The following is a 20,710-nucleotide window of genomic DNA, read 5'->3' on the forward strand; positions in this document are numbered from 1 at the left end:
ATTTTGTTTTAGTTAGTGCCGCTTACTTGAAAGTAGGAAGTACTGATGAAATAATTGTACACTTGGGGAGCAAAAATCTGATTTGTAAATTTTAATAATAATAAAATTTATAAAGAGATGAAAAAAAGAAGAAATTACTGCAAGCAAGGGAAACATCTCCTTCTATTCTGCAGTCACCTCAGAGCAGAAGTATAAACCTGAGCCAATTCCTTTGTCCCATACTTGAAAGGGGCAAAAGTACATTAATAAGTTATTCAGCAGGATAAAATGTGTTATTCTTTGAAATGCTGCAGATGGGTTTAAGTTTGGAAATGAATAACTGTGGGGCTTAGTTAAGAGAGACCAAAGTCCAGTCCTCCTACCGTTTCCTCAGCCACTTTGTTCAGGCTCCAAAAGGCTGCCCCAAAGACCTCAGTGTTTACTGCTTCTTTTTTTAAAGCTCTGCAGTAATTCTGCTCTATTGTGTACCTCCCCACCCCCAAGATCGTTGTAATCTTTTTAAAAATCACAATGGTAGTGGTCTTTATCCTATCTGTAAATATTTGTTTTTCAAATCTTAGCTCTAAGTCTCTGGTGCCTTCACATGTATTCCTCCATATCTATGCTTCTTTAGGTGTTCGTGATGGGAAGAGAGTACTATGCCCACTGATTTCAACTCCAAATGTTCCCAACTTGCTCATTTCCTTCCCCCACCCCAAGCTTTCACCAGACCTGTCTTCCCCACCTTGGAATTCATAAGAGCTTGAAAATGTTTCTTGTCTGGGCTACAGCTGCCTACCAGGAATCTTGAGCCAGTTTGGTCAATAGCCATACCGGCTGGGGGATTCTAGGAATTGGTTAAATTTTTCCCCAAGGTCTGCTGTGCAGTTACACCATTAGGATCAAATCACAACATTTGTGTACAGTCCTTATTTGTTTAATTGGAATTTAAGTTGAAAAGTAGTGAATAAGTGCTTTTTGTAAAGGGATAGATTCTGTGTAGCTCCTTATATGTGTTCAACATGTCATGGCCTGTGTTTTGCAACAACTTCATGGAGAGTTGTTGTGTGCCTCCAAGTCACTTTTTGATTTATGGTGACTCTAAGACAAACTTATCATAGGGTTTTCCTGGCAAGTTTCTTTAGAGAGGGTTTGCCATTGCCATCCTCTGAGGCTGAGAGAATGTGTCCAAGGTCACCCAGTGGGTTTTTATGTTTGACAGGTGATTCGAACCTTGAACTCAAGTTGTAATCAATTCTCAAACCACTGCACCACACTGGAATTTGCATGGAGAGACCAGTTGTTAATTGTATGCAATATGCTATGTTCTGCATTATGTAGAAGAAATTGGTGAGAAGAGTGGAATTTGTCTTTTTTTTTTTTAAGTCTCTAATATAGCTTCTTGCTCATAAGGAATTCAAGACAGCTGACCATTTTAATAGCAAAGAAAACAAAACCAAGAAAAGAAAAAGAACCCATTTGTGCCAGCTCAGTACCATATGAGTATTGCATCAGGAACCTGAATTAGATGGCTAGTTCTATATATCTGAATGCTGTCTCATTTCTCAATGAGTTTCCATTGGGTTCTGTGGAACAAATTTATCGCCTCAGCCCTCCAAGCCAGTATGGTAACTGATACAGGATATTATGGGTGTTGTAGTCTTGAGAAAGGCCAAAGGTTCTCCAACTTTGCTCTAGACTGTAGTATGTGACGTAGTTGAAAGGCGGCTGAACTGAACTTCAGTCAATACATAGGAGCTATGGGAGGAAGTTTAATTACTACCCTGATGCAATAGAATCATCAAACAAAGCTGGAAGAGACCTCAAGGGCCATCCAATCCAACCCATTGCCATGTGAGACTACACAATCAAAGCACCCCTGACAAATGGCCATCCTCTAATAGTAGGGAATGATGGGATCTTTAGTCCAATTCTACTTCCTCTTACAAATAAACCAGTCAAGTTACCTAGCAGTCTGGCTATGAAGCCAGTTTCTGTACATCCCTCCCCTTCATATCTATAAATAAATAAGTTTGCAGCATACAGATGAATTATGACATATCATTCCAAACCTACACATAAGAATGGGGAACATATGATTCCTCTGATTTCAGGCTTTACCTTTCAAGATCCTGCCCAATGTTTGAGTATGCCATATAATTTTCTCTCATGTAAGTGAATCATTGCCTTTCGCTCCCTTAGAGAAGTATAAAGCACTATACTTGGGACAGAATGCAAAACACCAGTTTGATATTCCCAAATGTGGATGTTTCTGAGGTTTTTATCACACGACAGCCTGCTAATCTTCCTCTGAATGACACTTGCCAAAATGTATTTGAAATTCTTTGCATCAGATGCTTAGTTGAGATGCATGGGTTAGGTGCTGCTACCCAATAAACCTATCTGAATCTGCCTTAGGCACGAAAGGTTAGACCCCTCCCCTCCCCAGACTAGGTTGGAGGGTACTGAGCCTACCCAAATGATCTGGCAGAACAGGACCACCAAGACTTCGAAATTGTTGAGGTTCCTGAGACATTATTAATCAAAAGTGTACTCCAGGATCAAGTGCTAAGAAATATTAAGAAAGTGATTGTCATTCAACCTTTCTAGGAATAATAAAAGTTGCCTGCAGTCTATTCAGTGCAAACCTAACAGAGTAAGCTGCATGGATCACATGGAGAGGACTTGTAAGTACACAGTGTGCTTGCAAGGGTCTATATTTAAGGCTATTTGAAATACAATGGCCGGGAAAGTAATTTGCCCTCTCCCTGCAAGTACCAACAAGTAACAACCTGCCTGCCAATGTTGCCCCCTGAACAACAGTTCAAGGGCCCTAACTAAAGTATAGAAAACTAGATCTGCATTTCTGCCATATGTAGAGCGGCCATGCTGGTTGGGGGATTCAGGGAGCTTTAGTCCAGAAATGGAACAACTCCAAGCTCTGCTGTCTGTTTGCATATAATGAGGGATTCTGGGAGACGTAGTCCAAAAGTCACAGCTCCCAGTTTTGTGTTGTTGTCGTTTGGGTGTATGCACATGCATGAACTGTATGTCCTTGATATTGGATAGCTTGGCTTGCACTGACTTTGTGGGGGCACAACTGGCACCACCTGCATGCTCACATCCACAATCCTAAATCCTACAGTTCACAGTCTGAATTTCACAGGTTATAGTTTCCAGGCTTGTTCCATAATCATGAAATTTTGTTGTTGAAAGCAGCAAAGATCGTTCATGTAGCACTGGGATGCATGTCTTGCATTTGTTATGACGCATGCGGTTGGGAGTTTTACAAATTCTCCAGAAGACATTGAGCAGAGGCTTCTAATCAGGTTATTGTCTAACAGATTAAGGGTCAGATTCTGGAACTCCTAGGGAGGAGTTGAATCATGAATTTTGAAGGTCTCCTGTGTTTTGAAGTAGCTCAGTAGCTAATGCTTAAATAGGATCAGGTAGCACTTCCTCCACTACCTTCTGGACTGCCCTCTGAGAAAGTTACACTGGGAAAGTAGAAAGAGAAATTTTGCCATGATCCAGAAGAAGTTGGAGGAGATTCTGCCAAGGGATGGAGTAAGCATTCAGGTAGTCCTTGCTGTCACCTGCAGCTCTGCTGCAGCAGTTGTGCTGTGGAAATGGATGGCACGCAGAGGGATCCAGAGGAAGATGGAGGAAGCCAGACGGTGGAGAGACAACAGTCTGGAGCTAATGGAAAGAGTTGTTTGGAAGCTTAAACAGAAGGTAACCTTTTCTCTGGTAGTTATGGAAGTATCCTACATGTAATCTCCTTGCAATAAATATTTTAAGCTGGAGAGCCTGTGTGGTGTAGTGGTTTGAGTGTTCAACTATGATTCTGGAGAATCATAGTCAAACACTATTGAACAAGGAATTCCATTGGGTGATCTTGGCCAATCATACTCTCAGTCTCAGAGGAAGGCAAGGACAACCCCCCCTCTAAACAAGTTCTGCCAAGAAAGTCCCATGATAGAGTCGCCATAATCAGAAATGACTTGAACACACACAACAATAACAGTTTTAAGAAGTATCTTATGTCCCCAGGGACACGGAGTTGTGGTCTATCAAAACCTCCCAAGGGTCCATAAAATGCAGGCTGCACAATTTTTGCATGCGGAGGGGGAAGAGAGAGAACAGTCTTTTTTGAATTTTGCTGTTATTAAAGAAAATGGAAAAGTTTTAATGGAAGTGAGATCAACAGTCATGGTCTTTCAGGCAGCACAGTGAAAATTACCATTAAGTATCCCATTATTTTTTACTTTTCATCCCAGAACCTTTGCTGCACAAATTCTCAGAGCTATCAGGCACAGAGCAAAGTGTTGTCTTCTTGCCCTTTCAACAGTAGGCCAAAGACTTGTCACTGAACAGGGTATTATTCTTTGATACCTTTGAGGCCATTCACATGACACAATTGTAGCACTATATTCCACTTTAGGTGCCATGGCAACTTAGGGAAGTAGGAGAATTCTCTCTAATCTAGTGCCTCACCAAACTACAAAGCCCAGGACCCATAGGATGCCATTATAGCATTGCTAGTGGACTCATAGCACTATAACTGTGTTTTGTGAAAGTGCTCTTTGTCTTTCTCTCTATACGTTTCTCCAGTGGACAGTGTAAGCTGAGGCTGCTCACTTAAGCAAAGGTCTGGTAGGAAAGTGGTTCTTATTAATTACATTTGATTACTTATTAAAAGAAAGCTTACATGTTGAAGAACTAGAGTGAAGGTAAATTTCCTGAGATTGCTGGAAATGTCTGTTTTGCAAGAAAAAGCGTTTCTATGATTCTTCTCTCCTTTCACACTGTGACACATTGTGCAATGACTCCTCTCTAATTTCTGTGGTTCCATCCTATGGAATCTTGGGATTTGCAGTTTACTGAGGGCCATTTAGAATTCTCACCCAGAAAGCGCCTCTGTTGCCCCACCAAACTACACTCTCTCCAACATTTCACATATGAAAACCAGTACACATGAGGCAAAGCAACATCAGAGTGTGGTCAAGATGGCAAATGTTATTAATGAGGTAGAACACACAAGCTAGGGGATGCTGCAGTAGTTTGCTTTTGCCTTAGCCTACTGAAAAGGACACAGTTCTGCCAATTTTCTCTTTTTCCCTATGCTGAGTTAACTGAGTACAGTGGTACCCCGGGATACGAATGCGCCGCCTTACGAAATTTCCGGGTTACGAAAAAAATCCATTTAAAAAAACTGTTCCGGGTTACGAAGGTTATTTCGGGTTACGAAAAATTTTTTTGTGCTTTTCGGCGCTATTTCGCACGAAATCGCGGCTTTTCCCCATTAGCGCCTATGGCTTTTTCGCCTTACGAAGATTTTCGGGTTACGAAAGCGGTGGCGGAACGAATTAATTTCGTAACCCGGGGTACCCCTGTACAAAGTATTTTTCACTTTGAACTCAGTTAAAAAGGGGAGGGAAGAAAAACTGTGACATCTTAAAAGCAGCTGAAAAAGTGGGAAAAAATAAGAATGAATTGGGACTGTCTGCGATTAGCGATAAGCTTCTGTCCTTGAGGCACTTGAGAAGCTGGGATCTTCCCAGCCTCTGTCAATGGTGGTGGTTCTATTTAACTTGCTTAGCATTTATCATCCAGTACAGTAAGAGAGATTTACAGTCAGCCCTCCATATCCACAGATTTTGCATCCATGGGTTCAATCATCTAGGGCTTGAAAATACATATTGTTAAAAAAACATTCAAAAAGCAAACCTTGATTTTGCCATTTTGTATAATGGACATCATTGTATTCTATTCTATATAATAGAATTTGAGCGCATTCACAATTTGGTATAGGGTGAGCATATTATCGTTTTTAAATGGGACAGTACCATTTTTTCCATATTTCCAGACTGTCCCATCGTTTTAAAATAAATATGAATCTACATCTACCTAAATGTTTGTTTGAGTTCTGTTGGTGAATAATTGTTAGATGAATATAGTCATGTAATAAATTTTTTGTTATCTTACTTTTTCATGAGTATGGAATATTACATATCCTCATCCCATTTTTTACCATTCCCACTGTCCCATTTTTTCCTCAAGGAAATATGGCCAGCAAAATTTGGTATCTATTGGGGGATCCTGGAACCAAACTCCAGGGGATAGCAAGGGCCCCACTGTAACAGGTTAATGATCCAGGGCCTACCCATGGTCCTCAAAGGTATAGTTTAGTGTTTAACCAATTTGGTAATAATCTAACTTTGCTTCAGCGTTCCAGCCATTCAAGCATGCATCCTTGAAGAAATCCTTGAAACGGGAGAAAATTTTTACTGGGGACAGTATCACTAAACTCTAGACTACCTGTGCCCTTTTGAAAATGGAGCAGCTGTAGACTCATTGCCCTGCTAGGAAAGTTGCATTCCAATGGCATCATGTGAAGGCTTCTTGCAAAATGAAAGTTCTCTGTTCTCTGTTCTTAAGAGCAAAAGTGGTTTCTGCAGCAAAGCATTACAGTATGTCCCCCCCCCCCCCAAGGGATCCTTTTTTGCTCTAGATGCCAGTGACACTTGTTGTAGTATTCAGGACTGGAGCCAGGTTGAAGAGAAATAAAGAAAAGGACCATTTTCAATGGACATCTTAACATTATATTCTGGCAGGCTTTGAGGTTGTTGCCTCACTGCGGAATTAATGCAGTTTGACTCCGCTTTAACTATCATGGCTCCATCTTATGGTGTCCTGGGATTTGTAGTTTGTTGTGGTAGCAGATCTTTCTGACAGAGAAAGCTAAATATCTCACAAAATCTCAGAATTCTATAGCATTAAGCCATGTCAGTTAAAGTGGTGTCAAACTTAATTAATTCTGCAGTGTATATGCAGTCTCAGTCATAGACTTAGATGAATAGCCATGGTTTATTCCTACTACAGTCACCCCTTGGAACTTGTGTGGGATCTGTTCTGGAGGGGACCCCCCCACAAGTTCCAAATCTTGTGCATATTAAAGCCCCATAGGCTTGAATGGGGTGCGTACATGAGGGGTGCACACTGCAGGTGCATGCCCCATTAAGGTTAATGGCAGTCACCCCTCAGTGGATTTCCAAGTCCACAGATTTCAAGTCCGCAGACTTGGAGGAGCGACTGTAATTGCAAATGCAGGTCTACAATAAATTGATAGACTAGTGAGTTAGGGAAGCAAATAATAATGATGATGGTGGTTATGGATGACACCATGGAGGCAAAAAAAAAAAAAAAAAATGCTCCCATGCCCCTAGAGGAGGGGGGTTATAAAAGGTGAAGCAGCTGCTTAGCCCTCCAAGGTTTTCTGAGAGGCTAATGTGGCAAAACTCTACAACAATTCCCCTCCCCACCCCGAGCTAAGTGATTGTTTAATTATGTAGTTGGAAAGAATGTGTAATGGCTATTTACCTATAGGACCCATGAGTTTATAAGAGAGGTCTCTGATGAGCATTAGTTTTAAAATTTCAGTTTGCGGCCTAATAATTCACTTTTATAACCCAGGCTGCTCTCCGCCATTTCTTGCAGAACCCAGAAGTCCAGTCCGAATTCATCCTCTCCTTGTCACTAGTAGAACTGGCAGCAAAACTTAAGGAGGAGTCTCTTTCCCCAGACAGTGTCCTGTATACTTACATAAAGAAGGTGAGTGCAACAGGGGCTGATGCTTCAGCTTCGACAGGAAACTGTATGTAAAATCTTTGTTCTGTTTGTAAAATCTTAAGTGACTTGTCAGATAATTTATACCTTTTGTGCACTAAATGTGCTGCTGTTTTGTCCCAGGTGTTCCATCCACACATCTTTCTTCACTGTTACTTTTTTGTTGGAGGGGTATTTAATTTTCTCAGTACTCAAACTGTGACAAAAACTTCCAGGAAAAAATATTTCTTTAAAAACAGCAACACATTTCTTTAGCAGCTGAGTGCTGCCCCACTGACATGCTGTAAGACTGTACATATTGACATTTTATTGAAAGTGGGAAATTGTTCCAAAGTAAGTACTGTTTGATGCACATAATATGCCGTTTGTGCAAAAACTTGCCACATGGAAACAATAGGAAGTGGCATTCTCAAGGTGACCTCAGGGATGCAGCTATAGAGACATCTAACAGAAGGTACATGATGTTCCTTGAAGTCTGCTATCCAAACATAAATGTTCAGTAGATTATGCTGGAAAGCTCTTGTGTAAGCATTACATAGTGCCAAGGCAGGGCATGGGGTTCACTTAGGGCCTTCCATATCACTGAGGTGGTGAATTTGCTCTGGGTTCTAGTCTGAATTTTAAAGGTGCTATCCAAGATTCTGAACCCTGTAACAGAATAGGTACAATACCTTAGATAATTCCTTTAGAATTCAGACTAAAACGCAGAATGGATTCAGCATCTTGCTGATCTAGGAAATGCCACCCACCACTGGCTGTGTTACCATGTGAAAAAATCATGCCCTTGTAGAGAAAATTCCCCTGCCTCAGCTTTTGAATGGATAGAAATATGACAAACCTGACGCTAGATTTAAAATAATCTCTTGACTAGAAGTGATACATTTTGTATCTTTTAGTCTTCTTTGCTATGCCAGTACTGCCCTGACAATCTGTGGTTATCATGTATATACTCAGAGAGATTATATAAACCTGCTGATATTTTCCCAGGGGTACTACTAAGAGGGTATGAGGAGTGCAGATCACACTGGGTGAAAGCCCAGAGTGAGGATGGAGACCAAGGGGTTGGTTGCTCATTGTCCATCTTAATCCCACCCTCACTGCCAGACAGGGTGCCTCTGCAGAAGACTAAGGAGATTATCAGACACCTGGAAGTGATGGGAACAAAGTGGGATGCTCTCATCACAACTGAGTGATTGGGGCAAGAGTATCAGACATCACACAATATCACCATTATCCCGTCCTTGTCCCGTCCATGGGGAGGAATTCTCTTGTCGCTTTTCATTAATGGGAAACTTTCGTTAATAAAAACCGATGGGAGAATTCCTCCCCACAGATGGGACAAGGATGGAATAATGGTGACATCGTGAAATGTCATCTGATATTCTTGCTCCAATCGCACAAGTGTGATGGGAGCATCCCGCTTTGCTCCCGTCACTTTCATTTGTCTGATAAGCTCCTAAAATGGAAAGGATGCTAAATTACAAAGTGTTGCCCTGCCCTGCCTTCCCTTCCCTCCTGGGAAGGGAGAGTGGGGTAGTTTGCTGGCTTGCCTGTCTATCTGCCCAGCCACGCGAGTCTTTCTGGTCTGGCCAAGCAGGTGAGGTAGGGAGAAGAAAGAGAGACAGGGTTGTCCATGGCTTTCCCACCTGTCCATCCAACTGTTTGGGTCTTTCTGGGACTAGCTGGGTATGCAGGTGAGGCAGAGGGAGGAAAGTAAGTTGGGGATGTCCACTGCCTTAGCCATCCTTCCATCCACCAAGCTGTCTGGGTGGGCTAAGCAGTGGATGGAAAAAGGATGGGGCTGTCCACTGCCTTACCCACTTACCCACCCATCTAGCTGCCTAGGTCTTCCCACAGCTGGATGGTCAGGCAAGCAAAGCAGAAGGAGGGAAGGCTGTCTGCTGCCTCACTCACCAGTCTCTCCAGCCACCCATGTCTTTCCACAGCTAGCAGCACGGATGCGTGAAACAGAGGGAGGAAAGGGGGAGGTTCCATCCAGTACTGCCACCATCACTTCACACTGGATGACATTAACTCTTGTGATGCCACCGCATACTAGTAAGAGTATAGGAAGGATCAAACAACCTCAGACAAGATGTTTCCAAAACAATCAGCATTCTGGTGAACTCATGTTCTGCCAGATAGGAGCAAGTTAATGAATGGTGTTTAAATGACCTGAAATGCAGTGGAACTGGCAATAGGACAATAGCTTTCACTAAAAACTATAGGACATGGTACCTCTATGCCTTTGATGTATGCTTTGGTTCAGTTCTTAATGGCATGGTATGGAGCATCTAAAGTTTGTGAGGCCAAGGAGATGGCATAGTTTCATAGCTGTTCCAGAACTTATTTTGGATGAATTCAAATTCCACAGAATCCTCCATGCAGGCTGAGGGATTCTGAGAGTCATTGTCCCAAAAAGTTGCAAAATCTGCCTATTTAATACTCATGCTCTCTCTACCTGATACTCTTTCTGTTTCTTACTCTTTTCTTCCTGATGGCACTGCCTTTGTGACCAGGCTCTTGAAGTGACCCAGGAGCTGAACTGTGTGACAGATTTCATTCATGGCTGTGAGGAACAACTCAGAGAACTGAAGAAACAAAAAGAGAAAGGCTTGCTATATGGGGTTCCTGTCAGCATCAAGGACCACATTGGATGCAAGGTATTTACCCTTAAATGCTTGCAGTCACTATTTAACTTCCAGTAGGCTACCTGTATGTTATTAAAAAGATGGGAAAAGATAGTAGCAGAAACCAACAGATCAGTCTGTATTTAATGCAACCTGTTTCTCAAAGTAAAAAAAAAAAAAAAAAAAAGAGGGGGGGGGGGGGAGTGGAATGCCATGGAAGCTTAAACTCTACTCCTGACTAATCTGAGAGGAGTGTAGCTAAATTTAAGGAATTACAGACTTAAACACACACACACACACGGATTTTCTCACCCTCCAATGTGAAGAGGAGTCTAGGATGGCTGAAGAAACAGGGAAACAGGTGTCAGAGAGAGAGAGAAGCAGGTCTAAATGAGAGACTCTTAGTTATGTTTAAAAAGTAATTTGTTATAGTGCTAGTAGTATTAGTTACAGATTTTTGGTTTCATTGTTTTGTTTCAGCTGGTTATTAGAATTTTATTAATGAAGTGTAACTGTGTTGTTCTTGATAGGAAAAAATATTCCTGTAGTCTGAAATCCTATTGTGTCAAACCAGCTATGTATTTCTTTCTAAAGGGCCACATCTCTACAGGTGGCTTGGTGCAGTTTCTCAGCAAAGTGGAAAAGGAGGACAGTGTGATAGTGAAGGTTCTGAAGAAGCAGGGGGCAATTCCATTCGTGAAAACCAATGTTCCCCAGAGCATGATAAAGTAATCCTTGGTTTTCTTATTATTAACTTTCTGTTTGTTCACTCTCTTTCCAAATATATCATAGAGATAAGATTATCATCATTATCAAAATCTTGGATAGAATGTAGGAAAGAAGTCAGATATGACAGAGATTGATGAATTATGAACAGTGTGGAGAATGGGAATGGAAAGAACTCAATTTCCCCTTACTAAACATTAAAATATGGGGATTCTTCAGTGAAAATGACAGCAAGTTCTAGACAAATAAGAAGAAACACCACATAATTAACCTAAGGAGATGCTGTGGCAATTGAGCCATAGCAGCCACTAGCCATTGGCAGCCAGTAGATGGTTTAGAAATTACCGTAGTAGTCATTTTTATGATTGTGGAACTTAGTCTATGCAGAAAGTAGAATCAAGGGCTGAATAGGAGGGGTCTCATTTTCTCATGCTCCTCCTTATGGAAACTAGCACAAAAGAGATGAGGTGGGTTGGAACTCTGTCTCTGATGTCCTAGATTTAAAAAAAGAAAGAAAGAAAATAACAGCACACCCTGAAGTATATTTTAATGCAAGGAAGCATTCAGAAAGGGGATCTCTTATTGCCAGTCTGAAGTTACCTCAGGATCTTTGAAGGAAATATATCTCAATATATCACATGCTGATAGACAAACCTGGAAAGGCCACCCTACCATTCTTAAATACTTCTCTAGGGCACCTAGTTGTACTGTTATGACAGTGCATAGTACTGAATTTGATCAGTGTCTCTTCTGATTTGGCAAGACAGATGACATATTGTCATCCTACATTACTCTACATGACTTCAGACAGAGCTAGCCCTGCCGTTCGACAGAATGAACCAGGCAGCAGAAGATGGGGAACAGAAATAAGTGTCCTGCACTCCTTAAACTGGCTTGCTCTCCTCACATGTAGTGGGTGATGCTGTGCTATCACCACTGATCAAGCAGGATTTAACAGCTGCTATGGTAGACTCTGTATGAAAGAAGGAGAAGGTGCCATTTTGTCATTCACATTAGGGAGTGAATACTGTTGAACTAGCCTTGACTTCAGTCATATAAGGATGTTACTTATTTTACTCCCCCCCCCCCCTGTAGTTCTCTTAAGGTTCTCTGGATTCTATTTCGGTGCCTTATAATTCTTCAACTACTATTCCATGCTTTGAATAAGGTAGTGGTTTTGAACCTTGGGTCTCCAGATGTTCTTGGACTGCCATTCCCAGAATCCCTAGCCAATAATCAGGAATTTGGTTACGGCTAGTCCAGCAAAATCTGAGGACTAGAACATACTTTTGTAGATGATAATTCCCAGAATTCACTGGTCTGTATTTGAAAAAACCCTTTTGCTGTGGGCTCGGCTTTGGGAACCACTGGCCTAAGGCACAGTGTTGTACTAACGGCCAATCTACATTTTATCTCACACAGCTACGACTGCAGCAACTTAATTTTTGGTCAGACAGTGAATCCCTTCAATCACAAGAAAAGTCCTGGTGGTTCCTCTGGAGGGGAAGGAGCACTTATTGGAGGAGGAGGGTCTCTCTTGGGTTTTGGGACAGACGTTGCTGGAAGCATTCGCCTTCCATCCAGCTTCTGTGGGATTTGTGGACTAAAGCCAACAGGCTCTCGGCTGAGGTAGGTCCTGGAATCTTCTTTGGACTGGTAAGTAGCCAAACAGGTGAATAATAGTGGAATTAATTTTTTAATATGAGTGGTAGGAGTTTGATTTTCTCGGATAGAAGAAGAGGCTTTTAAAAGAGGGATCTTTTATTCTGTTGGAAATTCCAATGTGCACTTCCAGTGGTGATTATACTTAACAGCAAATTTCATTGCCTTTCTTGTCATCACTGCTACATTTCTGGTCTAATATTTTTGCTCTAATTGATATAAGATGTGCAACAACTTGTTTTGTAGCTTCTTTTAAAATGTTCATTAACAATTGTAGTCACACTTCAACTCCCCATCCAGCCACAGAAATCTACCTCAAAAGACAGAGTTGTGGCAGGTACCCACAGGGTCCCCACTTCTGCTCCCCACAGCTTTACTTGTGGGCAGGAGGATGCTGGTCTTGGGATCTTGCAGCACCCTGCTAGGCAACGGCACAGAACTGTCACTCCAGTCAGCTGAGTGGCTTTTAAGATGGTTTTTAGGATTGTTTGCTTATTATGGCAAGTGCCAAGACCACAAATGAGAATATGAAGCAGTTATGATGTCCTAAACATCAGTCAGAAACAACTTGGAGACACACAACAAGAATAACAACAACAACAACAACAACAACAACAACAACATATTAGCATGATGCCAGCCATTGTGTTTTTGGTAAATAACCATTTTTTGTCTTGTTTTCATCTTTCCCAGTACTATTGGTCTTGTTTCCCCTATAGGAGGCATGAAGTCAGGTAAGTAATTTGTGTCCATCCAAATGTATGTATGTATTTGTTTTAATAAGGAGAAATAGGAATATTTGTTTTATTTATCTGTACCAAGAAAAAAAAGAAAAAGCAAACAAAATCTTAAATTACAAAAATATAAACAATATTGCTTTAAAATATTGCAACTGATACAGTTGGCCCTCAGTATCTGTGGGGGATCTGTTCTGGATCCCCCTGTGGATACCAAAATCTATGGATTCTGGGTCGCCTCCTCTTCCTCCTTCTCCTCCTCTTCCTTCTGCTGCTTTTCCCTCCACCTCCACCTCCTCTTCCTCCTCCTCCTCCTCCTCTTCTGCCTCTTACTCCTCCTCTTACTCCTCCTCTGCCCCACCCATGTAGGCTTGCCATCCACTGATAGCGAGGGCTGACTGTATTAAGAAATATTTTGCAGTGGGAGTAGTTTAGACAAAAATCTGCAGGGCACACTTTGCCTAGTCCTATTTTGAACAAGCAAAAGCAAGCGAGCAAGTGGACCCACAGAATGGCTTCAGGATACATGTTGCTGTTACATGTTAGAAGCATAGGAGAGCTTACAGATGTATTGATGCTTAAATGAGAAGCTCATGGATACCATATATAGCTGCTTTGGATTTCTCAGATGAATGGCATGATAGATGAACAAACTGCACACAAAATTCAGAATGATGGTAGAGTTCTATATCCTTCCCAATATGAACATGTTTCATTTGCAACAGTGTAACTGATGTCACTCAAGTCAGCTTGGGAGTCATAAAAATAAAGGCTTAAGAACATAAGAAGCTGCTTTATAGTAAGTTGGACTATTGATCTATTGAATCAAGTATGAACTAGCAGCAGCTTCCTAGAATGTTCTCCAGTAGTGATTGAACCTACCATTTGGCTAGACTCTCTCACTATTTTTCATGACTGTAGTAGTCATAAATGTAGCAGTAAATCATATTAGCCTAAATACTCAAAAGACACCAGTTGCAGAGTCAGCACTGATTAGTACTTGGATGCAAGAGTGCCAATGAATACTAAGTGTTGTAGGCCATATTTCAGAAGTCAGAACTTAGAAAACCACATCTGAGGATTTCTTGCCTAAGAAAACCATATGAATTCCATGGTTTCACCATAAGTGACTTGAAGGCACATGTGCACACATGCACACACATGTACACACAGAGTGAGAGACAGATAGAGACATGGAGTAGTAAATCAGGCTATCATGCACCCACCATCTTTTGTTCCTCTTCAATGCCTTCATTTCCTTTGCAGTTACAGCTACAATTGGCCCAATGGCAAGAGATGTGGACAGCCTGGCTCTGTGCATGAAGGCTCTCTTATGTGATGAGTTATTCCACCTGGATCCCTCAATACCACCAATGCCTTTCAAAGAAGAGGTAATTGTCAATGAGGAGGGACAGAATGGATGAAGGTTCAGCACAATGGACAGTTTCAACTTAGACAATGATGAGCAATGCTGTCCTTTTTCAAATAATTTGTATCATGATAAAGCTATTGGGGAAATATTATTGTTAACCATCAATTTCTGCATATCTGTTTTTAATTTAGACTATGTATGTTATTATCTCCATTGATGATGATCCCAAGCTTTTCAGCAGCTTACTCATCACTATTATTTTTTACCAATTTCCATTGCCTCCTTTTTGCATTTGCAGAATATACAAAAAAATCTTGCCTTTTATTTCCTCTGCCAAATATCCCAGCAAGAGAGATAGACAGAGCTTGAGACTGATTTTGGAAATGTTAGTTTTTTGGTCTACCAGTCCCAAAGTGAGTGGGAGATTCTTGCAGTTGTAGTCCAAAATTTTTTTTCTTTCAGCCTCCACTTTTTGGTAATATTTGTATTGACTCTATCATAAAACTACTGATTTGTACTGAAGAAACTATTCCATTTCAAGAAGCCATGACATGGTTTATATAAGTAGTAAGAAACTATGTTAGTGCGTCAGTGAACAGCAGTAAATAACAGTGACCTTCTCTTTCTCTTCCTGCTTTTTTGTCTTCCTTTTCCAGATTTACACCAGCTCAAAACCCCTCCGCATTGGATACTATGAAGATGATGGATATTTCCAGCCATCTCCCAGCATGAGGAGGGCTGTTCGGGAAACAAAACATCTTCTTCAGACAGCAGGACATACAGTATATTTGCTTTTTAATTCCTTTTCCCAAGTTCTGCCTGGAGATGGGTGCCTACATCTAATACTTGTGCCCAAACATCATGGGCATGCCATAAAGACTTTGCAAACTTGCTTTGCCTGCACTTTTCTGTAAAATGGCAGCATCACAGTCTGAATGACTTTTCAAAGAGTACTTTTTTTCATTTACATAATTAGCCTCTTTGACTTCCCTTACAGCATACTTATCCAAGTCATGATAAGGTGCGAACTAGGCACTGTGTATGACTTGGATTATGTATACCTTTGGTTAATTCTGGAGCTATAAAGTTACACCGAGTTTAGCCATCAAGGTGTACCATTAAGGTATACCTTCCACAAAGGTATCAGTGCTATGTAGAAAAATATCTATATATCATGTGTGAGAGACATGAATACCTTTTGACACATGTACATTCATGGTTTATCACATCACATTTTTGTTTGTATGAGCATGTTTAATTTTCTTCACAGAAATAATGACAGCCTTTTGTGTGGGAAACATCATATTTCTAAATCAATCTTAAAATCAGTTTGCCTGAAGCCAGATCCTATCCTGTCTCTCCATTGGGTGTGTCTACATAATATGTTCTTAAGCAGTTGTTTTTGGTATTTAAAATTTATGGGGGTTTTTGCTTTAAATTTTAAAATCTTAGAAGTATTATTAAAATATTTGAATATAATATTTGAGTAAGCAAGTGGTCAACAAAATTTTTAAAAACTTGAAAAAGTCTTCCATTCTTATCATCTACTTTTCAAAATGCCATCCCCCCAACTTTGAGATACCTCTGCAAACTGTTATGGAATGGGGCAGAATGGCATAATTCTATATGTGGTGGTAGAATTCAAAGCCATAGCTGTCTGGAAAATCAGTATGCAAAGGGATCTTGTAGCACCTTTGATACTTACTGAAAGAAAAAAGCTGGTACCATAATCTTTTGTAGACTTACAAATTTGCCTGCATCTCAGGAAGCAGACTCAAGTGTATGAAAGGGTTAGTCTCAAAGGTGCTAGAAGATCTCTTTGCTTACTGATGGTCCTATATGCAATTCATTATTTTGCCTGCTGCCAAATCAAAACAACTGCCTTTTTCACACAGCTCATCCCCTTTGTTCCTCCTCGTCTCAATTACGTAGTTGATGAACTTTTCACAAGAGGCCTCTTTTCTGATGGAGCTGCAAATCTACTGGAGAAGTTGTGAGTAGACTTCACAGTATTTGAACATGTATTGTGTGTGGTGGGGGGGGGCGGGGGGGGGGTGGTGCTCACTAGTTATGCTTTAATGGTTTTCTACAAGCAAAGTCTAACACTCATGATAGCAACCTGGACATCAATGTATTAGCAAAACAACATCTATTTTGATTTTACTATCAGTAGAAATGAGCTAGGAGAAACTCAAGGGTGGAAATATAGGTTTTATTTTATTTTTTTCCATGAAGAATATTGTGTAAAACATATGGCCTACTAGAGTCAAGAGGTTAGGAGCTATATTTAGGTCATGCTCTGCATGTTGCCCACCTGTTATCTTACTCAGAAAGGAATCACAAAGGCTCTGTAACATTGCAGGCAGGGGGCTTTCCCTAGACCTGTTAACTGACTACCTTTTCATTGGAGATCTAGGGATCTTTGGATCGTCTGCATGTCAAGCATGTGCTCTGATCTACTCTACATTGACATGGGAGTGTCGATACACTTTTATTCCTATTTGTTATTTTAAAATGAAGTGTATAATTCTCAGAAATCGTTATGTAGCATCACAGAAAACATGTGTTTTTACATATGGAGGCTGGGCAGCTGCCACTGAACAATTCCTTCTTTTATTTCAATGAGTTTAACTAACACTATAGTCTGAGCAACCTCAGAGGTGGAGATTTGGCAGTTTGGAATTGCTCACAAAAATAAAAATGGACAGAAGTTTTTTTTTCTTTTTTCACCTTTCAGCAAAGGAGACATTGTTGATCCAAATTTGAAATCACAGATTAATTGTTACAGCCTTCCTATTCTAATAAAGAGGATTTTGTCATTCATCCTAAAACCTGTGGTGAGTACTTGGCTCACTTGCATTATATTGGGCATGTCAGATAGAGTGATCATAGATTATGGGTGGTAAATATGTGGCCCACCAGATGTTTTTGGACTGCAACTCCTATCAGCCCTAGCTATTTTAGAATGATGGGAAGTGTAGTCTATCAGCATCTGTGCCATCCCCTGGGGGAGATAAATATGCTGAAGCAAGGACGAATGTATGTGTTAGTACCTGGGAGGTAAGTTCACTATTGACTGTCCCTTTTCATTAAATAGAAAATCGTATACAGTGGATCCTTGTTATACGCTGGAGTTTGGTTCCAAGATCCCCCGTGTATAACAAAATCCGTGTATGCTCAAGTCCCATTAAGTATAATGACATAGCAAAATGGTGTCCCTAATAAAAAATGGAACATCAAGGTAAATTTATACTTTTTTGGAACATTTTCAAACCATGTATGCTTAAATCCGTGTATAAAAAATCCGTGTATAAGAATGGCCGACTGTAATTGTTGGGTTCAGAATGGATATAAATAGAACTGTGTTTCCTTCCCAGTACCCTCGGATTGCCAGAGATCTCAACGCACTGTGCGGAGTTGGGTAAGGAATGATTTTTTGGTTTTAAATGTCATCATCAGGGACAATTCTGTAGAATGGAAATCAGAGGTGGTGAGCATTGGCATCACCAGAAGAGGGGTGACACCTGGTTGGGCCCTCCCTGCCACATGGGGAGAATGATGGGGTGGAAGATACATTCCCTCCCATGCAATCCCATTCCTTTCCTCATGAGGAGGACAATGGGCTGACCCCAACAGAGGCCAAGTGCACTCCCATCTCATGCTGTCCTGTCTTCCTCCTCATGAGGAGAACAATGGGGCAGTCCCAAAGCAGGCTGAGCATGCCGCCCTGGAAGACCAGACCCCCACCCCCCAGATCCACACACTGCACACCAGATGATGCTAGGGGCAGGGACGCCACTGGTGGTGAGTAACTTTGGGATGCCAGATCACATTCCCACCCTCCAACCTTGAATGTTATCTGGTGGTGTGGGTATGATCGTGCCCCTGAGATGGTAAACTCCTCAGTTGCAATGTAGCTGGTTGCTGCTTCCAGCTGGTGCTGCAGCTGCAGGCCTGGCTCTGCTTCCTCTTTTGCCTGTTCCATTCAGGGTAAGTGTGGAGCAAAAGTGTGGAAGCTTTACCTGTCCCATGATTTCCTTCACTGGAACAATGGAAACAGTTTAAAGAAAAGCCTCTCTTGAGAGCTGTACACATGGGCCCAAAGGCCTGTGTTCCCACTAGCCTGGCACAATTTTGTTTAGATGATGCAGACCAACAGCTCCAGGTGGGGATTAAGTAGCCCAGACTCCACTCTGGTGGATCTGACCCGATCCCAGCCTAACCAGCCTTTACTCTGGTCTTAAAAGACTGGCTGTTTGAAATGGCGTTTCCAAGAAACTCCACTGTGACAGCCAGACGACCAGATAGTCTCATACCATTTTACCTGCCACTGCCCCTTTCTCTTTGAAGGCACCCGCCTTGACCTATGACATGAGAAGGGGTGCCTGGCCACATGAGTGGGCTACGGCAAAAATTGAATCCAGCTTATTATATTAATACTGTAAAACATTATTTTATGTATAGGACTAAATCAGAAAATTAAGTAGCAAAATTCAATTCAGATGTTATGGCCACTAGCTTAAATAATAATATATATTTTTAAAAATGTGCTCTTTTAAATCAAGTTGTTTTGGTTGAACTTGTGCTAATTGAAGGATTTGATTCTGAATGGCATTTCTTGCACTGTAAAATAAAGTGATGAAAAAGAAGCAACTGACACTGGATAGTGGTCCAGTAATGAACAACTGACAATAAACTGTTAAAATTAAACTGTTTAAATTCAAACAGTAATTGTTATTCCAGTAAGAGGGTTGGGAAATAGTAATAATAACCAGATATTTAAAAAGAAATAAAAAAGACAGGAGTATTAAAAAAAAAAGTCATTAGTCATCCCTGTTGGAGAATAATAATATGAATGTTTTTCAGGTCAGCAAAAAACCTATGGAGGCACCATGTGGCAGTGGCGGTAAGGCTATTCTTGGTAAACGTGCCAGCAGGCCATTCAGGCTTCATGTGTAACTGGGCTGCCATTACCTTTTAAATCTTACGGTCATTTATCATCCATGCTTTTATAATCTGTGCTTAATAGGTATTATTTCTGACATAGAATGGATCTCCATGTACAAATGCTCATGTCTGCAAAGCAGTCTTGAAGGCAGCTTCACGTGGGAGGTTTTGTACTCGGGTACAAATAGAAACACAACTCTTGCCTGAGTTTGAAGAGTACACAATACATTTCCTGTTCCATTTTAAAAATACATTAATGCACACCTTCATATTTAATGGAAAGAGTGGGTGATTTTGGGGGGGGGGGGCATTAATTCCACATTCTGGTAGAAGACTGTCCTGTATCTGAAAAGACATTGTTTCAGAATTAGCACTAGGTGGCAATGTTGTCATCCTGATATTAAGGCAGTGGAGGATGAATCATATCAGGAGTCCTCTTAACATCACAAAAACTTTGTCTACAGGCTTACCGGGAAGAATTTATTGCCGAATGGAGGAAGCTGAAACTGGATGTCATCCTGTGTCCTGCCTTGGGCCCAGCATTTAATGAAGGCTACCCTGGGAAATTATTTGGTATTACAGTATTTGATCCTAAACCATGGTTTCCAAAATTGTGTCTCCAGATGTAATTGCATTAGCCAGTACAGCCAGTGGTCAGGAATTCTGGGAGCAATAAGGCTGGGTGCTCAATTTTTTTCAAAGCAATATAGTAGTGTGTATAATCATTCCTATCTGATTTTTCCCCTTTGTCTCCTTCAGACTGTAGTAAGATCCAAACCACTTTGTTACTTGCCACATGCCAAGCAGAAGCTCTGGCTTAAGATAACAAATGTCCTAGAATGTATGCAACTCATTTGGTTGATATGATATTAACTTTTTTCAACAAGAGAATTAAATGGAAATCTTTTTTATTTTGATCTATAATGTGCTCCTCACCTGTCAAGTGATTGGAACACTGTACAATAAAAACATTTATTTATTTATTTATTTATTTATTTATTTATTTATTTATTTATTTATTTATTTAT

The 20,710-nt window shown here is 40.8% G+C and overlaps 1 protein-coding gene across 1 annotated transcript in view; it reads left to right on the forward strand.

Annotated features, from left to right (window-relative positions):
- Positions 1-69: 69 nt before the first annotated feature.
- The window catches only part of LOC121928226 (vitamin D3 hydroxylase-associated protein-like), a 22,401-nt gene continuing 1,760 nt past the window's right edge, over positions 70-20,710 (forward strand). The window contains exons 1-13 of the mRNA XM_042462648.1: positions 70-3,714; positions 7,480-7,593; positions 10,128-10,271; positions 10,833-10,966; positions 12,387-12,593; positions 13,320-13,360; positions 14,630-14,754; positions 15,392-15,517; positions 16,631-16,728; positions 17,473-17,572; positions 18,113-18,156; positions 19,602-19,641; positions 20,147-20,255. Of these exons, the coding sequence (XP_042318582.1) occupies positions 3,505-3,714; positions 7,480-7,593; positions 10,128-10,271; positions 10,833-10,966; positions 12,387-12,593; positions 13,320-13,360; positions 14,630-14,754; positions 15,392-15,517; positions 16,631-16,728; positions 17,473-17,572; positions 18,113-18,156; positions 19,602-19,641; positions 20,147-20,255 (1,492 nt within the window). The 5' untranslated portion in view covers positions 70-3,504. The remainder of the gene's footprint in view (positions 3,715-7,479; positions 7,594-10,127; positions 10,272-10,832; positions 10,967-12,386; positions 12,594-13,319; positions 13,361-14,629; positions 14,755-15,391; positions 15,518-16,630; positions 16,729-17,472; positions 17,573-18,112; positions 18,157-19,601; positions 19,642-20,146; positions 20,256-20,710) is intronic.

The sequence above is a fragment of the Sceloporus undulatus genome, chromosome 4, assembly GCF_019175285.1.
Source record: "Sceloporus undulatus isolate JIND9_A2432 ecotype Alabama chromosome 4, SceUnd_v1.1, whole genome shotgun sequence".
NCBI lineage: Eukaryota > Metazoa > Chordata > Lepidosauria > Squamata > Phrynosomatidae > Sceloporus > Sceloporus undulatus.